This window comes from Perissodus microlepis, chromosome 10 (assembly GCF_051167445.1).
Source record: "Perissodus microlepis isolate ML-2025 ecotype Zambia chromosome 10, ASM5116744v1, whole genome shotgun sequence".
Classification (NCBI taxonomy): Eukaryota; Metazoa; Chordata; class Actinopteri; order Cichliformes; family Cichlidae; genus Perissodus; species Perissodus microlepis.
In genome coordinates, this window is record NC_140470.1 from 22,441,326 (window position 1) to 22,462,804 (window position 21,479).

At 38.0% G+C, this 21,479-nt stretch overlaps 1 protein-coding gene across 5 annotated transcripts; it reads right to left on the minus strand.

The window, feature by feature from the left end:
• On the minus strand, nucleotides 1-20,689 carry p4ha2 (procollagen-proline, 2-oxoglutarate 4-dioxygenase (proline 4-hydroxylase), alpha polypeptide 2). Of its 5 annotated transcripts, none has more exons than XM_084940695.1 (15): nucleotides 20,547-20,689; nucleotides 14,767-14,866; nucleotides 12,908-13,004; nucleotides 12,601-12,752; nucleotides 11,427-11,564; nucleotides 10,623-10,862; nucleotides 8,983-9,179; nucleotides 8,047-8,223; nucleotides 7,587-7,657; nucleotides 7,099-7,198; nucleotides 4,687-4,740; nucleotides 3,009-3,074; nucleotides 1,516-1,584; nucleotides 1,048-1,144; nucleotides 1-536 (listed from the first exon to the last, which is right to left on the minus strand). In XM_084940695.1, exons 1-15 carry the CDS (start codon nucleotides 20,550-20,552, stop codon nucleotides 466-468), a joined length of 1,635 nt encoding a protein of 544 aa, XP_084796821.1. In that variant the 5' UTR covers nucleotides 20,553-20,689; the 3' UTR covers nucleotides 1-465. The 5 variants fall into 5 exon arrangements, 4 of the variants coding, with proteins under 4 accessions (XP_084796821.1, XP_084796820.1, XP_084796819.1 ...); XM_084940694.1 differs by lacking the exons at nucleotides 3,009-3,074; nucleotides 20,547-20,689 and adding exons at nucleotides 3,136-3,195; nucleotides 19,955-20,500; XM_084940693.1 differs by lacking the exon at nucleotides 20,547-20,689 and adding an exon at nucleotides 19,955-20,498.
• Nucleotides 20,690-21,479: the final 790 nt, after the last annotated feature.

Here is a 21,479-nt window from a genome sequence, read left to right on the forward strand (position 1 = left end):
TTTGTGTTTTTTCAGTGTTTATTTGTTAATTCCATTTCAGGACACAGTTTATCTCATTCTTAATTTAAATTGCCCATTTAATGATGTGTGGGTGGCATGACCATGCACAACAAAGTTCTGAGTTATTTTTCAGTTTAAAAAAACCCCCAAAACAACAAAAAAACAAATACAAACAAACAAAACCAAAAAATCTCAAACCTCCCACTCAGACTTGTAAAAATCATCTTCTGGGACAGGATGATAAACAGAGCAGTGGACACACAGTTAGACTGGACTGACCAGCAAGTGAGCGGGTGAGTCAGTTCACAAAATGCAATCCATGTATAGAACAAACAAACAAACACACAAAGCACAAACAAACAAAACCCAAAGAAAGAAACAACAAAAGCAACATTTTACAACTTCAACCTAAAGCGCTCTATCTATGCAAGATAGCATGGGTGCTGTGTAGGAGTAAAGTCAGTTTCAGTCCACTTCTGTCAGGCCACAGGGTCTTCTGAACTCTTGACCTCGCTCATGAATCCACTTATTTGAGACTGATAAAAAAGACAAGACAAAAAAAATTAACCAAGTAAAGCAGCTTGAACATGCTGTCTAATAGCTTTTGACATTTTAAGTCATATGAACACTTTTACTTTTTTTTTTTTTTTTTTTGTTAAACAAGCTTGCACATCTCAAGTACCTAAAGTAAACCACATTTAAGCCTGCTGGATTCTTCTCTTATTTATAATTAATTCAATATTTAGACTTGTACAAATGGAAAAGCTAGCAAGTATTAGATTTTATTTTTACATTGTATTAGGGAATTAGTTTTGCTTATTAGAGTGCTGTTTTATCATTATTAGTTTCATTTCCTCTCTAATGCTGCCTCATGTTTTGCAATAACATCTTGAATTGTGAACCTGTTAATTCACATACTTAAAGTGATAGTGGTTGTAGAGTAGAGCACTTAAAAATTCTGTACAAACCAAAGTACACACACACACATCAGGACCAACTATTTGATGAATCACAAATGTGGCTTTATAAATCTGAACTACAGCTTACCCCATTTGCTTCCTATTAGGACAGGACAGGCTGCATGTCTGGTCCTATAGTCTCCCTCGCCGCTCCTGAACAAATTATACCAGAACACCGATGTTCCCTGTGGAAAAATAATTAGAAGGCAAATATGATGATGAAGTTGAGTGTCCAGTAAATAGGAGGTTTAAAAGTACTTGGAGTAAAAATGGCTTACTGCTCATGGTACGGTAAAAAGTCAAGGGCACCAAAATAATTCTGGACTTGAATTAGCTTTAAAAAAAATTATAAAATCTTTTTTTTTGTGTTTGTTCAGCTATCTTTGTGAGATCGTGACTATTTCTGATTTTGTTAAAAAACAGTTTAACTATAAAGTAAACGCTAATAGCCCGAGGATAGCAGTAGTATAAAATAAAAAGACAATACAAAGGGAATAATAATGCAGGTCTTCACACAAGCTCGCTCACAATCAAAGAAACATAAAAATATCATCACCTTTCTTGGCCAGATTACTGCTCCAAAGTCAGGGAAGACTGTGGCACCTCCTGCCTCAACATCACTCATCTGAAAAAAGACAAGATCATTTATAATCACTAGTGATCATTGGCTTCTCGTAAGACGCTATTCCATACTACGCCATGTCTCAATAAGTTACATGAAAAATAAAAAGTGTGATTGTGTCATGGTCCTGGGTCGTGCGACCCAGTGTTTTGAGTTTTAGTCTATTTTGATGGTTATTGTTTGTTTAGGTTCATTAGGTTATTCTAGCTCATTTGTTATTGTATTACCCTTGTGTTAAGTCTCCCTTGCCCTTCATGTGTTTATGTCTGTGTGTCTTATGTTGTCAAGTTCATGTTGTCGTTTCTGTCATCTTCCCCTGTACTCTCCCTGGTTCATGCGCCTACCTGTTATGTGTCATGTCTGTGTGGCTCTTGTTGTCTAGTTTGTTTCATGTCTATGTCTCTGTGTTTCCTGTTTTATTTTGAAAGAGTCTGTTCTTTGTTCACTGCATTTAGTTTACTCTCCCCTGTGTTGTCATTATGTTTCATTCTAGTCAGCTGTGTCCCCATGTGTCTCCACTTCCCCTGATCGCCTCATGTGTGTATTTAGTCCTCAGCCTTGCTGTGTTCACTGTCGCGTCGTCTGTGTTCTCACCCACCATGTTTGTATTCATAGTTTTCTGTGGCATCATAGTACCAGTTTCTCAGTTTAGTTTCGTCACTGTGCTTCTGCCTTGTTTGACCCCCATGTCATCAGCCAAAATAAAGGCTCGCTTTTCTTTTGAACTCAGTTTCGTGTCTTCGCCTGTGTCTGCACCTGATTCCTCCACACACTCTCCACTCGGTCTGCCACTGCGGATTGTGACAGATTGTTCATGTTGTGAAGTTCTTCCCTCAATGCGGTTTGTTTTCTTTCATCCTTAAACTTGTTTACCAATTGTTACCAATTTACGGTATAGATAAACATGTACATTGGATGATGTATGAATTTAAACCGTGAACGGGGGTGGGTAGGTGGGGTGCAGCAATCCATACACTACATGCTCTACATCATTCAAAATTAAAATCTTGTCTCATAGGCAGCTCAGTGTTAGCAAAGGCAAAAGAAAAAACAAAAAAAACAAAACAAGGTTCTTTGTCGGCCTGTTAATGGCGCACGGACAACAAAACTCTACAATATGTACCAGAACTGATTGACAGGTAAACATAATTTTGCTATGTATTGATATTATTCAGTATTATTGCCAAAGAAATGTTACAACCTTTTGCACTAATTCTTGATTGTGAACTTAAAAATTATGACAACACACTGCAGGTGAATTAATGCCACACTATCAGAAGTGTCTATGAAAGTCAATCAATCCAAGTCCAACATTGAGCCAGAGCTTTTGCTTATGCCCATGAAGCCAGAGTGAAACGATGGAGAGTGGATGCCAGGAGACGGCCACCACTGCCTTCAATCAGCAGTGAACAGATACGTATACTTACGTAGTTTAAATAAGTCGCCACACGATTTCCAGTGCCTAATCTTTTGAAAGCATCTGGCTCATCTTTCTATAAAGATAAAATTTAAGAGTGAAGATACATAATAACAAACTGCACACACATTACTTACGTAGTTTAGGAAGGTAGCAAGTCTATTTCCATCGACGTGGAGGTTGCTGTCAAAAGGACGCTGCAACAGATGTTTATTTAACCGATCACCAAATAGACTCAAAATTAGAGCCTGCCATTAAGGGCACAAACTACATTCAAATAAAATGTATTATTTATCTGTTATTTGTCAGACGTTTATGTTTTTTGCTTTAATTTGAGTTAAAGGCAACTTTTTATATATTTAATACATTATGTCTTCAAGGGAATAGAAGAGAATCACTCTTATTATTTAGCGCATTCTTACCCTCAACTACATAATTGGAAAAATAAAAAGGTATATATGTATATTAGGGGTGCAACGATACTCGTATCGATATTGAACCGTTCGATACAGTGCTTTCTGTTCCGTACGCATATGTATCGAACAATACAAAATTTTTAATTTATTTTATCAACTTTTCTTCTGAAGATGCTGTCTGTGTTGAGCGCTCAGTGGATCAGCGTTCGACTACTCCGCCTAGGCTGCACTGCCGAGCACAGATCCACTGAGCGCAGCGCAAGCTAGCAAGACAGAAGCTAAGCTCGTTGCAACATGGCAAATTTAACCTCCCCCACCCTCATTCAGATCTGGCCTTTGGAACTATTTTGGTCTTCATGTGAAGTATGACCCTGAAGGTAAGCGTGTCATGGACAAAAGTAAAACAGTATGTCGGATGTGCCACGCAATGCTCAATTACATGGGTGGGAACTACTGCGTTAGCACAGTTAGCTCGTTAACGTGTTGACGCTGTCCAGCCCCACGCACGGGGCGATCCGCGGTAGCTCGTTAACGGAGATTTGCCGTGTTGTGGCGTTAACGTCACTTCAACGAGATTAACGCTGACAGCACTAGTGGGAACAAAATGAATATGACTGCACATTTACGCTGACATCATCCTAGTGCAAAGACAAGTGGAAGCAGACAAAAACAACAAGTACGCATGCTACAAACTTTACCCGAGTCATTTAGACAGCCGTTAGCACATGATTCTCCTTATGGGGACCTGATATGTTTAATATGCTGCTGAGAGTATACCCCAGAAGAAGCGTATAGTATAGCTTTCATTTTGGAAAGAGCCATTTCTCTGTAATAAACTCTCTTTTCCAAAGATGAGTGATTTCTCGATCAGATAGATTTATTATTTTATCCCTTTGTTGTTTCAGCAACATTAAATTAAAAAAAAAAAAACTGTACGTTTGAGTTAAAATATATATTTATAATTTTAATAAATGACAAATTAAAAATTAAAAAAGCATGAACATTTTTTTGTTTCGAAAAAATATCAAACCGTGACACCAAAGTATTGAACCGAACCGTGAATTTTGTGTATCGTTGCACCCCTAGTATATGGATATATATACACACATATATACACACTCATGTATTAGTCATTCTGTAACACAAGTAATTCTGTTCACAAGTAAGACATATTTAAGTTAAGCTTTGGAATGTGGGAAGCATGCCAAGACAAACCACAGCAGTTTTCACATCCACAGTGCACACAAACATTCACCTAAAAAGTGAACTTACCCTGGAGAAGTCAAAATGTGGCTCATACTGTCCTCCCACGCCATAGTTTGCAACCTGGTCAACCAATGACAAAAATGACCCTTAGATAGAGGTGATAAATAAACTCTCCTGTCCACTGAGAACTGAATTGTTAACTCATGCTGTTGCTCTGTGTATCATTGAACTTGTGCAAAACAACTAAGCTACACTACATAAGACTACAAATCCAGAAGCCACAAATCTCAGTAATGGCAAAAATAACTAATTGATAAAGGGAAATTTTCCCAGCTAATTCTGCATCATTATTTCTAACAGACTTTTGAAATTTTTTTTATCAATTATTTATATATCATCTTTTAACATTGCAAACTCCTTTACAATACTTTTAGTGAGTAAGAAACTTTTATTCATGCAACCTTGTCAAAGGTTGTCTTTATTTTTTACTTGATTCATTTGTTTGGTTATATTCACATTATGTGCCAGAGGGGTTTTTATTATTGTTTGTTTGTATTTAAAGCCATGTAAAGGTCATTATTAATTCATATAGAACATATTTATAACTTATATAAATATGAATTTTACTTTTAAAAGTACATGTCTTGTGTGTGAAGCTGTTGCATGTTTTCAGTATCGGTTTGATGGTTTCATGAGTAAGCTCTGACCACTGTCCTCTAGTGAATTTGGCACTTCAATCAGAATTGCTATACCTCCCTTAGAAACTATGAAAACAGAAAATATCCAACTTATGGAATAGCACTCTTAAATAAACCAGATCAAATCACGTAAAAGTAACAGCATCATTATTTTTTCTTCCATTATTTAAGAGTTAGTATTTAATTTACAAGTTTAAAATAAAGTACAGTAAGTATATGTAAAAGGTATGAGCAACTCAAAAGGAACCCCATAGAGTGAGCCCACAGGCTGCTGTGAGATAAAGCAGATGTACAATGTAAACATGGTCAAAGCTGTAAGTGATTATCTGGGGTTAACGCCTCTATTTGGCAAAGTCACCAGTCTTAGGCTACGTTCACACTGCAGGTCTTAATGCTCAATTCCGATTTTTTGATCAAATCCGATTTTTTTGTCTGCTTGTTCACACTAAAAATAAAATGCGACAGCAAACGCGCTCTAGTGTGAACGCTCAAAGTGGCCCGCATGCGCAAAAGAAGACGTCACACACAACGCGCTCTGTTTAGACCCAGAGCAAACAATATTGTTTGACTGATGGCCCTTAATATAAAGACTTCGGACTTTACGTTTCCCAATTTTTGCTTTAAGTTATTTTGTTATTTACATAATAATGTAGATAACCTAATAATTATCCTTATTGCTGTTTTAGAGGAGCGGATGTTGCAGATTTCTGTCAGAATCTGCAGATTATACAGTACAAATAAAATGTTCACGTTTCTCCAACGTTGTCTTCCCAACAGTTTCACTGACATCTACACTGGATGGCCAGAAAGCGTTCGCAATGTCTTCTCCGGCGCTGATAATTGGCGTCTGTCTTGTGTCGGTGACGTAAAAGACAGATTTAATGCGACATGACCATTCAAACAGCAGTCGCTTTCTAAAACATCGGATATGTATTGGATTCAGTACCACATACGAAAGTGACCCAGATCGGATTTGAAAATATCGGATTTGCACCGTTCACACTGTCATACCATGATCGGATATGGGTCGCATAGGGTCAAAAAAAATCGGATTTGATGCGCTTTCGCCTGCAGTGTGAACGTAGCCTTAGTGGAACCTTTAAGAGTACAGTTACCTCTGATTTCATAAGGGACTGCACATTGATATGAAAAACTATATGATGAGATAAGAATATCTGAACTGGATAGGCATTTCATTATAAAATTACTTCATATTATTCATCTATGATTAATTTTCTGCACTTGGGGAAAACTAATCGCGCCCATCCACATATTACATGCAGTCACTTTAAGGCAGAAACTAAATGCTCCTGTGTGTGTAGAATTGGAGTAAATATAAAAACTAGCTCTCAAAGAGACATAGATGTTAGAAATAAAAGACATAACCGAAGTCTCCCGTTGAACTATTTGTTTGTAGTTTCGATAATCTCGGTTTCAGCTGGAAAAATGGATCCAAAGAAGTGATGGTGCACAAGCACATCTGAAGTGAAGACTTAATTATTTAGAGTCTATTCATATATCATTAACTCTACTTTGGGTTATTGAAATCTGGTTAAAAGAGAAATGCTGTAATTTAAAAAAAATAAATAAATAAACAAAACAAACAAATAAAACAAAAACATATTCTGTCAAGTGAATGCACCAATCATTCATCTATTGAAGTTAAAGAGTAAAAACAGTATTTTTAAGTGTCTGAGTACGATTTTTGACTTACTGAGTCAACACTCACTAGCTACACAGGTTAGGCTAAATATCAAATGTGTGAAATAAACTCCATTACCTGCAATAACTCTGCAGTTTCTACTGTGAGACCGGTGATGTCTTCTATTCTCTGATTGACTCTGTCAATGACGGGGTCCTCCTCTCCTTCTAACCACGCACTGAATAAACAAACAAGTATTAAACGTGGCCCACACACACACTTAAAAACAATTCGCAATTTAGAGAAACAGGATATAGAACAAATGATGATACAGTTTTATTCTGACCTTGTTGTATAAAGTACTCTGAGTACACGAGTAGAGTAGAAAAGCACTATATAAGAACCAGTCCATTTAGTGAAGCTATTAAGATTTAGTCCTATTAAAATATGTTTGGACCATCAGCATCATTCACTTGACACATGTAGTATCGCTGGTTCAAGACCAGCAAGAGACCAGCCCAGCCTCAGGAGGATACAAGCTACTGTATTCCTGGAATCCGTCATAACTAAAGAAACTAAAAACAACAAAACAAAACCAAAGGATCCTTTTTTCCTGGATGCGTTACCTTTTCGAGACTCTGTAGTTGGCTGTGGTCAGGACACCTGTTTTGGGATCACGGACAGTGGCTCTTGCAAGCTTGAAAAAAATAAATAAAACATAAGAACAGAAAGAAATAAAACATTAAACAGAAGAGTTAATCCAATCATTCCAGTTCTACGTTGTGGTACCACTCTTCTCATCCCCTCTTAACTGTTAATCCTAAATACTTTACAACTATTTCTTATTTATATGCCGAGCAATAAAAGTTTTTTTTTTAAAAAGTCCATGTTCTGCTCTGTACAGCTTAGCCTGAATGAGTTTTTAAACACAAAGAACGTGCACTCGATCATCATCCGTAAGAAGGTAATGTTCAAAAGCTTTCCTCCTGTGCATTAGTCTCATTAACCTTTAAAGTATTAAATATTTTAATGGTGGTCAGCAAGAAAATATTCTGTTTCCATTTTATTAAATGCTTCTTGTCTTACCCTGGGTTTTGCCAGTTCTTTGATCTTCTCCACCTCCTCATCTGACAACGAATCCAGGTAGCGCACAATGTGGGGGCTGTCCCACTCGTCCTCTTCCTTAACAGGCTTCAGCAGAAGACGAGGGTTTCTTTTCCCGTCATGGTAGCGACAAAACAAACGGCTCCTCCTCGCTTCAGTCTAGTAAAAATAACAAAGAAAATTTTTAATTTTGTCATTCTTTTCAATTTTATAACTAATTTTAATGGAAACAATGTGCAGTGCCATGCATTTATAATGCAGCCTCATAGTAGCACAGGTATCTGAGCTTGGTAGCAGGGTTGACTGACCTCTTCATCATTTTAAGCGTCTAAACTTAAATAGACTACAGAACGATCTCTGTTGTAAATGACTCTGTACTCCGTGCGTGTGGTTTTTCCTGTGTTCCTGTTTGTTTATACAGAGAGCAGCCTAATTTTGTTGTTTAAAGCAAGAGTTGTAGCTTAGGTTCCAAAAGGGTTACTAAATCATACACTAGTAAAAACACTAATGGAATCCAGTTTCTTTTGATTCAGCCTGCTGACAATAAACACATCTAATTATGCAATAGGTTTCCAGTTGTTGTCTATAAAAGTTTCTGTGCTCTTATTGTGCACAAATAATCACTATGTTTAGACAATTATACTTTAATCCTCCTTTACAGTTTGGTTATAGTTTGCACATAGAAAAATCTGCAACAGAGTCAAAATTAGTTTCTTATGTATTGCTTTTCAGGATTAAATACATCTTAAATCAGGGCTGACGTTTTTGGCTTGGCTAGTGCTGATTTTACATAGCATCAGAAAAACAGCCTAACAATGAATGTCCATAAAAATCAATGAAAACACATAAATGTTCAATTTAGGATTTGGTTTCACAAAATAGCGACTCAAGATAGAAAGAGTCTGCAGGATGACTCACCATTTGGATCCCCTCTCCTCTGCACAGAGCCTCATAGGACTCTCTCTCTGGGAGATGGTCTTTGGGTCTACTGTAGGTTCCCAGCTGAATGGGCTCCTCAGATGGAGGCTGGTAGTCTTGGTTCATCTCACGGAGCTGCTTCATCAGTAGCTGCTCAAAATAACGGAGGTTTCCTCCTGCCCTCTGGTGGCTGGGATCTGTCAATACAACAAAAGTGATTAACAGAGGTAGAAGAACGTGATGATATGAAACACTTTGGAGCCGTGTCCCTTGTGTGCTAATAACACATTTCAAACAGTAGTCATAGTAGGTAGACACTGAAAACAAACAAACAAACAAACAAACAAACAAATAACCCTGAAATCTGGCTGTTTTCTACTTTATTTTGTTAAGACTTTGTGATATAACTGCATTTACTCATTTGCCGGCAACAGAACAATTATGAGGGTTTTTTTTACTTCAAATTTATCAGCTATAATGTATCTAATGTTTATTATTCAGATAAAGACAAAACATTTTTTTTAAATCTATTATCAAAAAACTTTCCCTTTGTGTCTTCCTCTTGTTTGTTGTTCAGTTACTAAAGTAACTGAGTTAAATAATGGAAAAAGTGCACCCTCTTGTGGAATTTACAGGTAGTGCCTCTTCATTGAAGCCTAATTAATTTAGTAGCAATGTCAGCTCATTTACAGAAACAAAGAAACTTTAAGTGTATTTTAGTTATTGTTTATCCTACATGTTGATTTTGTTGTGGTTCTTCTAGGGGGTTAATGTGTTTGCAGTTAGCTGGGTGTAGTTTTACACAGGACTGTAAGCATGTGCGCTTACAGCATTACACATTTAGTTAGGAAATTTCCAGAATGACTACAACCTCAGGATCTCCTGATAGAATTAATATTACTGCAGGTTATGAGACAGTGAGAATATCATGTTTCTCTCTTCCATTTCAGATGTGCTGTCTTGTATATAAATAGCCAGGTATGTGCTGGAAAATGTCCCAGAAATGTGTTTTCATGCTTACATTTGCGTCCCACTTTTACGGGCGAGTCACATACTGAAGTATTTCTGTATGAGGTGTGTTATTTGCAGGATATTTTTGCAGCACTTGATGGCATACCGTTTCACCTCTACAACAGCTCGATTCATTTCACTTGACAAGTAAACAAGTATACCACAACTTAAAAATGCAGCTGTAGCCTGTGACCTATAGCTGTCAGAGCCTGTGATACAGAGGCTAAAATAACAGTTTAAACCCACAGGCCACTTTTTTTTTTTCTCGAATGGACAACACCCAGCTACTGTGGTGAGCACAGAGCACCACAACAGTCAGAGAGGAGAGTGAACTGTAGTAACTAGTGAAACCAGAAGAAAGCAAACTATTAATTACAGCACAGTAGAGAAATTGAGTTGTAGAAGAAGGTGTAATTAGAAACAAATGAAAAAGACTCAGCTTAAATTTTTAAACATATTTACATAAAACATTTGATCTAAACATGTGTCCCATGAACTCCATTCATCCAGTTTTTATATTTACAAGGAAGACTACATCTGTGTCCGACTCAGGCTGGAAATAGAGTGTGTGTGTGTAATGAGCGTTGGTGTGCAGGAAGAATGCTTCATTTGCCTATGTTGTGTCTTACCAATAGCTACAAGCCGTCGCGTCAGTTCAATGGCTCGAGGGAGATCACCCATTTGGTAAACAGAGTAGCTGAGGTAGTCCAAAATGTCTGCCTTGGAAACCACAGCTTCCTCGCCATCGTCCAGCTGTTTCAAGGCCTGCTGCAGCCACAGCACGGCATGGTAATAGTCTGCATCGTTGTAAGCAGTCTTTCCCATGTCGAAGCAGTCATCCACGGTCAGAACAGCATTCGAGTGCACACCTGATGGAAACCACTCAGTAAGACTAAATGACTGAACAAAATGTACTTAAGACATACCATTTTTTTTAATGTGCACCATTTATTAAGTTATTAACTAAGTGATAGCATAGATGTGTACCAGGCAGACAACATTTTACTCAAGAAACTGAGAACTGAAATATCTTGTAACTTAACAGCTAACAGATACTGGCTTGGTTTACTTTTTCAGGAAGTGCACCTATTTTTATGAGAAATTAATATGAATTAAACTTGTTTTAACCTGCTATAAAGTAGTAATAAACAGTGTGGTGACGCTATGGTTCAGGAGGTAGAACAGGTCATTTGATCCGTCCTGAACCTCATATTTCTATCAGCACTGATGTGCATGATAGGTCAAAACACTTAAGTGTGAACCAAAAAGTAACAGACAGACAGACTCTGGTGTGGTATTACTACCACTCGCTGGTTTGACCTCTTCTAGTCAGGGTAGAATATTAATTACTTTTCCATGACATGCTTAAGTTACTCTGCCCTTTGTGATATTTTCATGCTTTTTTATATTCAACACACACACTTCTTGCTTACCTGGCAGCTTTCCTTTGGAGAAGGCTTCAGAATCCAGTTGGTACGTGTCCTGCAGGCGCATCAACGCCTTGGCTGCACCCGTCTCATCTTCCTCGTCTGGGAAATATTGTCTGTGTACGGACATGTTGGAGACAAACCCTGGACAGAAAGTAAGAATGTCTTTCTGTACATCTCATTTGCATGTATCACATGAAACACTGGCATATATTTCAAATTTGGGTCACTGTAAACTTGTTGGTACTTAATTGTTTACTTACACATGCAGAACAGCAACATCATATTGATCTAGATGTACCAGCTCTAAAGGTGTAGCTGGAATGTGTTTTCGCCTTTTTAGTCAGTCTCTGTGTGTTTGCGTTTCTTCACAGACTGTACTACACAATAGCATCACAACCGTGCAATACACAGTTACTGAATTCTGTACACTTATGCTAGGTTTATCTGCCTTACACAGATTTGGTCCTGTGTCTAAACACGTACACACTTTCAGGTCCAAGTGCACAGAGACAAAGACACACACACACTCTTCCTTGCCAAAATATGCAGATATGAGGAACAGCTGCAGCTAAAACATGACAAGCTCTGTTCTTGATCACAGCATGTGGACAAAGCAGCACAGTAAACATTTCCACTCCCCAGCAAAAGCTGCATTCATTCTCCTCACATCCATTCTGGAGCTTATATTTGCTCTGTGCTGCTTGCCTTTTGGTTATGCTGAGAGAGATATATTACTGTATATATTGTGTCATGGTGACAATACATAGAATAGGTGAATACGGGTTGCCAGGTAGAGTGGTTTGATCAGTCAGTAAAATTACAAGAAACTAGAAATGTTTTTCCTGTTGGGTTTTGCTTTAAAAGCCATTAAAAGAATGCTATTGATTTGGGATTAATAAAGGGTAACATACAGATTTGGCCAAGAAAACATATACTGAGGTATTTCTCTATATTTTGCAACATGCAATAAGTAAAGTGGCAAATGAACTGCTCTAGACACAGAGGTAGGCACTATTTAAAAAAACATTTCACCTTTGTCTGATTTTAGCATGCACGTGATGATCTGCAAGATCTCACAGACCACACAGAAAACATCCTAATTTTTCCAAGCAGTTCAAATCATGGCACTTCATGAGTGCTCCTTTAATAAAATACTGTTTTGGGGATATATCCTTACCATCAGCGGGATTCTGAAGTACCAGGCTCTCCAGTTCAGACCACTCAGTGTTGAGTCTCTTCATCAGTTTATAGGCATTCACTGGGTGAGCCAGGTAGCCTTCTGGGTCAGCGGTGGACACTCTGGTCAGGGCATCAAGTTTATTGGCCCAGCTAAGAAACGGATACAGGGTGATTCTACTACACATTTTATAGAGAGACAACACACTTCATATCAATTTACCCTATAAATGTGAGAACGGATTAAAGGAAAAGTAACACACATAAACAGACTAATATGGGGTGATATCTGAGAGTTCAGAATGTACCTTTTTACAGCGGCCAGCTTGGACTCCTCTGCTTTGATGTACTCCCTCAGAGACTGAACCAGCTCCTTTTCTGTGTAGATCAAGTCTGTCATTTGGCCTGTAGGCACACACACAGATATGAAGGTAAATTAGAGGTTTCACTGAGGATAAAGTCAACATCAGCTTGTTTATTACTACAATTTCAAGCAATTTGCAGGTTTAGTGTTTCTGAGACAAAATGACTCATTTCACATTAAAACTCCATCAAGCGATACTTGATGACATGTTGGTGCAGCGCTTAGCCTGCTGATCAGATGGTCGAGAGACCTTTCTGTTTGTTCAGCATGTTCTCCATGTGGGATTTTCCTCTGGGCACTCTTGTTTGCTCCCACAATGAACACAGGGATATTAGGTTAATGGGTAAATAAATATTAGCTGTAAGACAGGCACATTGGTTAGACTGTATTATAAAAAGCTGTATTAGTGTGCGTGGAAATATGTGAATACGTGTTGTCAGGTACTTTGGTTTGAGGAGTCAGTAAAAAAAACAAAACAAAAAGCTATAGAAATGTTTTTCTGTTGTATTTTGCTTTAAAAGCCAATGAAAAAAAATGAATCTATTTCTGGTAACACTTTCTCCCCACCACTCCCCTCAGACTTAGGCTGAAAATAACTCTTCAGCCAAAAACTGCGGGGCTTTAATAGTATAGAATTACTCAGCAAAATTACAGTTAAGCACCCACCCATGAGCCTTGGAAGAGATAGATGGGGTGTAGTGTGCTTAGTAAACATCCTCATTGGATTGCTTAGCTTAACAGAAGTTTTAAAAGACAGAGGATGACAAGCCTGCATTGTTTTTGCATGCAAACAGCATATCTGACCACCTAAGTGCATTAAATCATCAGAACAGCACATCAGTATACCTTTCCCAGCAATAAGAACTAACCAGTTGAGCGATGTGACACATATTGTATACAAAAAGCATTTTCTGTATGCCAGCAATGTCTCTGTGATTGCACAAAGCAAGGGCATTGTGTAAGAAAAGCTTTTTTTCCCTTTTAAAGTGGTTCAAGAGATTAATTTCTACGGAAATCATGCTGAATATCTGAGCACTGATTTGAAAGAAAGAAAGAAAAAGGAATCTATGTACCACAACTATTTCTCTATAAAGTTATTATTAGTCCTCTTCTGGCCACATCCTCCATTTAATACAAAGTGAAAAGCACAGATGTACATTCTTGAGCAATTCAGCATCCTATTATTGTGGTCAAACGTGGCCGATCTGATTAAAAACAACACAGGTAATTGGTAAGGCATCAATCAAGATTGTTTTTTTTAATCCAGAGTAGCACTGAGCTCTTGACCCGTGGGCTTGGTTTGATTAATCAATTGAATGAATGAATGACTATTCATGCAAGTCTTGTAAATGAGTCCCAAGTAATTCCAAACACCTGATGAGAGATTAAAGGCTCACTCACCAATGCTTTCTAGAGTTTCTGCATTCTAACACTAAATATTTAAAGAACTGACAAAGTTTGCAAATCTGCTTGAGGATAATTGTTGGAACAGATACTAATGCTTTATTTTCTATTTGTTCTCTTTGCCTTTTATAGAAAATATTCATTTTATTTTGATGCCTTCCAAAAGATAGGATTTTTCCCCACAATTTTATTACCCATTGACTTATAATACGACAAAAAGGAGGCAATACAGGTTAGCAGCAATGTCTTTCAAATTCTACCAGTCTCTCTCTCTCACACACAGGACACCGATCGGCCTGACTCATTTTTAAGAGTCAGGCCCAAGGACACTTCAGTATGTGAAGGAGGCAGCGACACTGTGATAAGTGGACTAGCTGCCCTGACAACCAGTAAACCTACCAATGGATGTAAAGATCTCTGCCCGTGTGGTCCGGCAGCAACACAGCAGGACCGAGGAGACAAAAAGCAGGAGTTTGCTCATTCTGCCTTGTTCAGTAACCTGCAATTACATAAAAAAAAACATAATCACATCATGTCACAGTGGCACGCAAAATAAACTAGTTATGCTGAACATTATAAAGCATATAAAACGATTTTTTTTATCCACTGTTTTCTATAAAACTCTATGAATAAAGTGTCTTTTTTGAAGTATTCCTCCTTAAAGCCGTTTAACACAATTTGTAAGCGTATCATATATAAATAGTTTCAAACTTTCAGTTTGTGTTACACCAAGTGTGACTCTGTGTTTCCAGACTAAATTTGCAGATCGCCAAACAATTCTCAAAGTTTCCAGCACGTTTCCTACAAATGAGTCATGGTCTATTGTTCCCAGTTCTCACTGAGAAGGGAAAAATAGGGGACACAGCTGTAACTGAACAGTATATTTTTAATATGTTTATGTGTGTAATTTTCTCATTTCTCTTTCCATCAGGGTCGCGCCAGGTCGGCATAAGTTCATTTTCAGTCTCCTGCTCTACAATTCAACATGACAACCAGAAAATTTATTTTGGAAATGAGCTCGTGCACTGAAGATAATCTTACGTACCTATTTACTTACTTACGTGCCTTGCTTTTAAAAATATAACCTACATTTCCATGCAATTAGATGCATTTGACACACTAAATAAAACACAATAAGGCACAAAACCTCAGTGTTTATTAATGGCAGACTTTGCCACAATGCATTAGTAGTGTTATGAGGATTAAGTATCGGAGCCAGCTATAGGGGTGAGCAGAAAAAGTAGAAGTAACATCAGTCCAAGACTGTAAAAAGCAACTGTGTGCTACTTTCTCCTTTCCTTCTGTTTTTAAAACATCACTTCACACTGATGACTGTTTACTACAGTATGTTTAAAACGTACACATCTATAATTCTAACTGCAAGCACAGACACATTGATGTTTGAATACATTTGAGTAAAGAAATAGCTTAACAACCTCCTGGAAAGAGAAACTATTTGACTGACACCTTCTGGGCAAATTCAGTGATTTTCTACAGTGACAATAAGAAAGCAACATGGTGTCCAAAAGGAACAAGTATAACAAATTTACAGGAAATAAATGTCAGTGTGTAAGCACCATATCTGTCTGGCAGTGATGGATTGACGCAAACACAGGTGGAATGTGGCTCATATGTGACATCTTGATTCTTCTGATGGGGTAAACATCTGACACAGACATGCCGATGCTAATCTACAGCAGGTGCGACTGAAGAAAGGCTGTGAAATCTCCTTAACGTGTATAGGAAAGAACTATTTTTCCTCATCTTCTCTTTTAACATTTACAATTACAGCTATTACACTGGAATGTACCACAGAGGGTGTAACTTTGTAGCCGTTTGATCAAAAAAATGATATGACTGGACCAAGATTCAGGAGAGACGAAGCAGCACACATTTAGCCACACTGTTCATTTTGGGTTTAAAAGAAAAAGTTACACATTTTCGAAACACAGAAAAAAAAACTTTCACTGTCTCTTCCTGAATGTATGAGAGCTTTGAATCAGTTCACAAAGAATGTGACTACATTTGCATTGTATGCAGAATAAATATATTTGCATTTGAGTGACATGACTGACAAAAAGCACAAGCCTTATGCTGAGCTGACAGATGTATATTGGCTGAAAACCTTTATGCTGAACTCAGAAAGAAGGCTAAGACATTCTTTAATGCAACTTTGTGTGCATTACTAAGACTATATATATTAATAAATATTTTCCTTGCAGTATAAATTCAGCTTCTTGTGTGTTACATTTAAGCATTTTGAGTTGGCTTAAACACTGGCTAGATAATCATCACCAAAGTCTCAAACTAAAAAGTAAACGATTGCTTCTCTCGGCTTGTAATTTACAGCCAGTATCATTGCTCAGCTCAAACAGAGTCTGGCCTGTTTCTGCAGGTGGCAACATTCCTGAAAAAAAGAGGTCTGTTACACTTACTACTCGAGTGGTGTCGGGTTTTTCTAGAAAGTAAAATGAGGGGGAGAGGACAGGCTAGGATGTCCTGAGAGGGAAGGTATGCACAGCTGCACTTTGTACACAGGCCAAAGTTGTGTGCATGCATCTCAGACCTAGGTAGGTAGGAAAGCAGGCAGATCTTCAACATTGTTTTCTCTGTATCTATGAAGCGCCTTGAGGCGACTTTTGTTGTGATTTGGCGCTATATAAATAAAATTGAATTGAATTGAATTGAATTTTTCCATTGCATTAAGGAGCATCAGTTTTAATGTTGAGCATTTGCAAAACTGGCCTGAACTCAATGATAATAGCCTAAAAGTATCTCTGTCAGTTCATACTGGGGTTGAGTTTGTTCAGACTTTCCTGCTTTACATGGAGGAGTGGCTCTGTAAGTGAGATAAGGAACCAAAGTAACACAGTCTCTGGCAAAGACATCAGGATGCAAGGTCTGCAGTGGGGCAGGGGTTCCTATTAGGAGCAAATGTTTGCACTTAGAGTAAAACGTTCAACTTCTGTGGTCATCTTGTTCTATTCTTCTATGGGACTTTACATACTTGAGAAAAACTAAACACATAAAAGCATGGCTGGTCTATGCAACATCTGTCCGACTGGTGAAAACACTAAAATAAATTTGAGTTTTAAGAGGAAGAAGATTAAACATATCAATGTGCAAAGATAAAATATCTTTCATTTAATATATGTTTATATAAACATTTCATTTCTAAGAAATACAAACAAGGGAAAAAAATTTAAGCATTTATGACCTCGGGCTTGTGCAAAGAGGACAGAGCAGTCTGAATGATGCAATATTTCAACACTGCTGCAAAATACTTCTACCAAATTTTTTTTAGTTTTTCCCCTGAAGCCTAATCTTGAATCTGAACGGCTCATGTTTGCAGGACATATGTTCCATGACAGCACGGGTGGACATTCTAGCCAAAAGCCCATATGTTTGGGTCACTTTAAAGGCAAAAAGTGCCACTTATTAATCTCTGCACCCTGTTTTTCACTCTGACTGTTGTGTGAATGTTCACAGCTACTTCAAGTCTGGTACGCTAAATCTGTTATAACTCCAAGATGGAAAGTGTGTCCAGTGAGCACCCCAACCATTTTGTAATCAGTCACACATTTAATTGGGTCACGCAAGGTAGATCACATGTTGTTATTTATTTAATGATGACATCTGTACAATTCCTCTGGAAAATTATATTCCACAATGTTAAAAACAATGACATCACCCACCCATACATAACAGAATATTTAAAATAGAATTATGGATGAGGAGGAAAAAAGCTGAAGAGCCCAAAAGAAATTCATTTCTGAGTAGATTTTTGGCCCCAAACACCAAATTCCAGTGTTTTGATAAACCTAGATGGGAGTAAATGCAGCTATCTTTGCATGTAAGCAAAAAAATGGAAAATGCATGCCAGAAAACTAAAATCTGAAAAGAGAGAAGAAGAAAAAAAATGTCTGGTACTTGCCAATTGCACTAAGAAGAAAAGCAAGCAGTTGATGTTTAACAGATATTTTAACGACTGATGTAATCAGTAAATAGGATCAAACTCAATGCCCACATGCAGACATAGACACATAACCACGTCACATGCATGTTACACGGTGCACCGCATACAGCATCTGCACGTACCATACCCAGAACAGGTGAACGTGCCCAGGCAATCAATGGCCATCAGTCTTAAGACACAGAACTATCCTCCAGCAATGAACAAAAATTCCAGAGTCAACCTGGTGATCGTTGCTACTCTGTGCAGTTCAAATTACACTGTGGGCAGGAAAAAAAGAGATTTCCCTCTTTAACACCCAGCTTAAGTTGGTTACGGTTTGTGCTTTTTAAGATCCTTACTGACAAAGTACTAACAATTTGCTCAATTCTTCAGGGCTTTTAGTATAAGCGGGCAACCCCTTCATTCAGTTTCATCTAAAGCCACTCGCACTTTGACTTTCACTTCCACTAAACGTCACAGGATGAGGTCAGCAAAGTGGAGCAATTTTGTGGTTTTGAGTGGTCAGCAAATCAATGGAAATACTACTTATGACACATCTCCTACTTTGATATGGAAAGAGAGCATTCCTCATCCAAGATCCCAATCATGTTCTGCTGACCATGGAAACAGATTATCCAGAGGAAAAGCATGGAAAACTACTGACTTCTACTGTGGTTTATATTAAGGCAAATTTGCTGGAGATCAATAATAACCCAAATCACCCTAATTTAATAACTTATTAAATAAAACAAAATATATTTTTTCTTTGCATTTATTTGGGGATTTTACCTACTTGACAGCGAGACAGTTGTAGCATTCAGTTTAGTTGAAAACAGTTGGATCAGGACAGTGGCTGCAGCTTATTTAGTAAAAGAGTCACCTGTCTTCTGGGTTTATGCAGCTGGCAGATGTATTTATTTGTTACCTTCCATTTATACACACTCCCATAACAGCCAGAGACAATTATTTGCATTCTACCATGCATAAATCACTGCAGGGCATCACGCTACCAGGCCAGTGTATTTAGTGACGCTGTGCCATTTGTTAAGGGAGAACAAAGCCCTTTTTTTGGAGCTATGCAAGACCTAATCTTTTGAACCCAGTGAACAGTAGGCAGCCACAGTGAATTCACCCTCTTTAAAGGGAGTTAATTTATATTGCAATTACATATAACAGCCCTATGTGACCTATTTCTACGAATCTAATGTGAGTATAATAAGCGTTCAGCGGTTTTACATGGTTTATTCGGATAACTAAAGTTATTTAAGTTTGATAACTAACAATTTTTCGGTCATTTTCAAAGACACATATATATCTGATAGCTGCACGTTCCTTAGTGTCGTAAATTGATCTTTTTTATTACTCTAACATTAGATGAAACTAATATAAGTACTTTAACTGCCACTGCTATCCGTTTCGTTTTACATGGTTATTTGGCATAATAACAGCCAGTAGCGATCAAAATAATCGTTAGTTGCAGAGCTAGAGGTGTTTTGTTTGCGGTACATGAAATAGAAACAATGTCACCGCGAGGCTGGAATATGTGTGGATAACTGCTAACGTCAGACCAATCTTACTCTGCTTACGTGTCTGGGTGAGAGCAGAAATTAGGTAAAGATGAGCAAAACTCACTCTTCCCCCGTGACCGAGTGTGCAGACCATCTCCAGAGTAGAGGAGCCGTCCCAGTGACGTCAGCCCGGGACGGCTGTTTCTAGAAATTCCCAACACTTCCCTTTTTTTGGTCCCATAAATGTCCTGTAGTTCGTGCTGTGTAGAGATTTTAATTCACTGTGCCGAAAAAAGCTACACTTTCCGCTTTAAAGTATGTGTGTGAGTGTGTGTAAAACACAGAATGTCATCCACGCGTGAGATGCTCGGTCACAAAGTTTCGCGCAAACTTTCAAAACTTTCTCCTTGTCCGCTGTGGAACATTTGCTACTCAGCTGTGTCTCGCATTATAATGTAACCTTCAGAAATAGCACGGGAATGAACACAAACCTCACTGAATAACATGTTGTGTTTTCTTTAACCTTGGGAACCTGATAGTCTGTACAATCTGGTGCACTAAAAAAAACAACAACAACAGAAGCCTGTTGGACCCACGATTGACAACCATCCCAGCATGTTCGGGAGGCATGCGAGCTCAAGGACTCAGCCGTGATGTAATGCTACACAGCATTTAGTGCGATAGCTAATCCGAGACAGCATTTAATGTCAGCTTACCTTCATTCTCGTGGCTTTCAAACAGGATAGTCACGTTTGAGAATGTGGACGCAAATCCACTTGGCACCCAGGGGTTATGAAAAGTACGGAGAGGGGAGGAAAGCGCTGCCACGTACAGAACCTCCCGAAAGGCTCACCTTAATCCTTTGAATAGATGCGCAGAGACATTCCTGCGGCTTCTAAGCTGTAGGGTGGAGAATTGGCTCTTCTTATTTAGAAAGTAAGACCACAGTCTTATTTTTTAATTTAAAAAAATAGTGTGCGTGTATATACATATATGCGCATTTTTAACTTTACATGAATACGATTTTTTGTTTTATTTCAATGTCATATTATATACAACCCCGTTTTATTTTGCATTTTGCAATGGCAACTGTATTTATGTAGCCCATTTCATTACATGCAAACTCAATGTGCTCAATACAGAAGAACATAAAAATCTGTGTAGGTTTAGAATAAAGGCTATATATAAAACCAAAACAAAGTCAATAAAACCAAAACCAAAAAATACTTATTGAGCCTGTTTAAATTTAAAAAAGGGTTTTTAGTTTGTTTTTAAATGCACAGATGCAATTGTTCTCAGGTCAGCAGGCAGCTTGTTCCAAAGAAAAGGACCCCAGTAAGTGAAAGCACCCTCAGTACACTTAGATCTAATTCTAGGAACAGCTAAAGGATTTGCACCTGGTGACCTTTGAGGGCTGACTGGACTGTAAACAGTGAGCAAGTCAGAGATTCCCTGGGGGGCTTATGAACTACTAAAATGATTTTAAAGGTTCTGTATTGCACTTGGAGCCAATGAAGTGCCTTCAATGCTTGGTTTGTGCTCAAATTTCCACATATATGTAATGATTTTGGCTGCTGCATTTTGAATCAGCTAAAGTCATCCTGTTGATGGTTTGGATAATTTTGCCTTAAAATAATCTAACCTTCTTG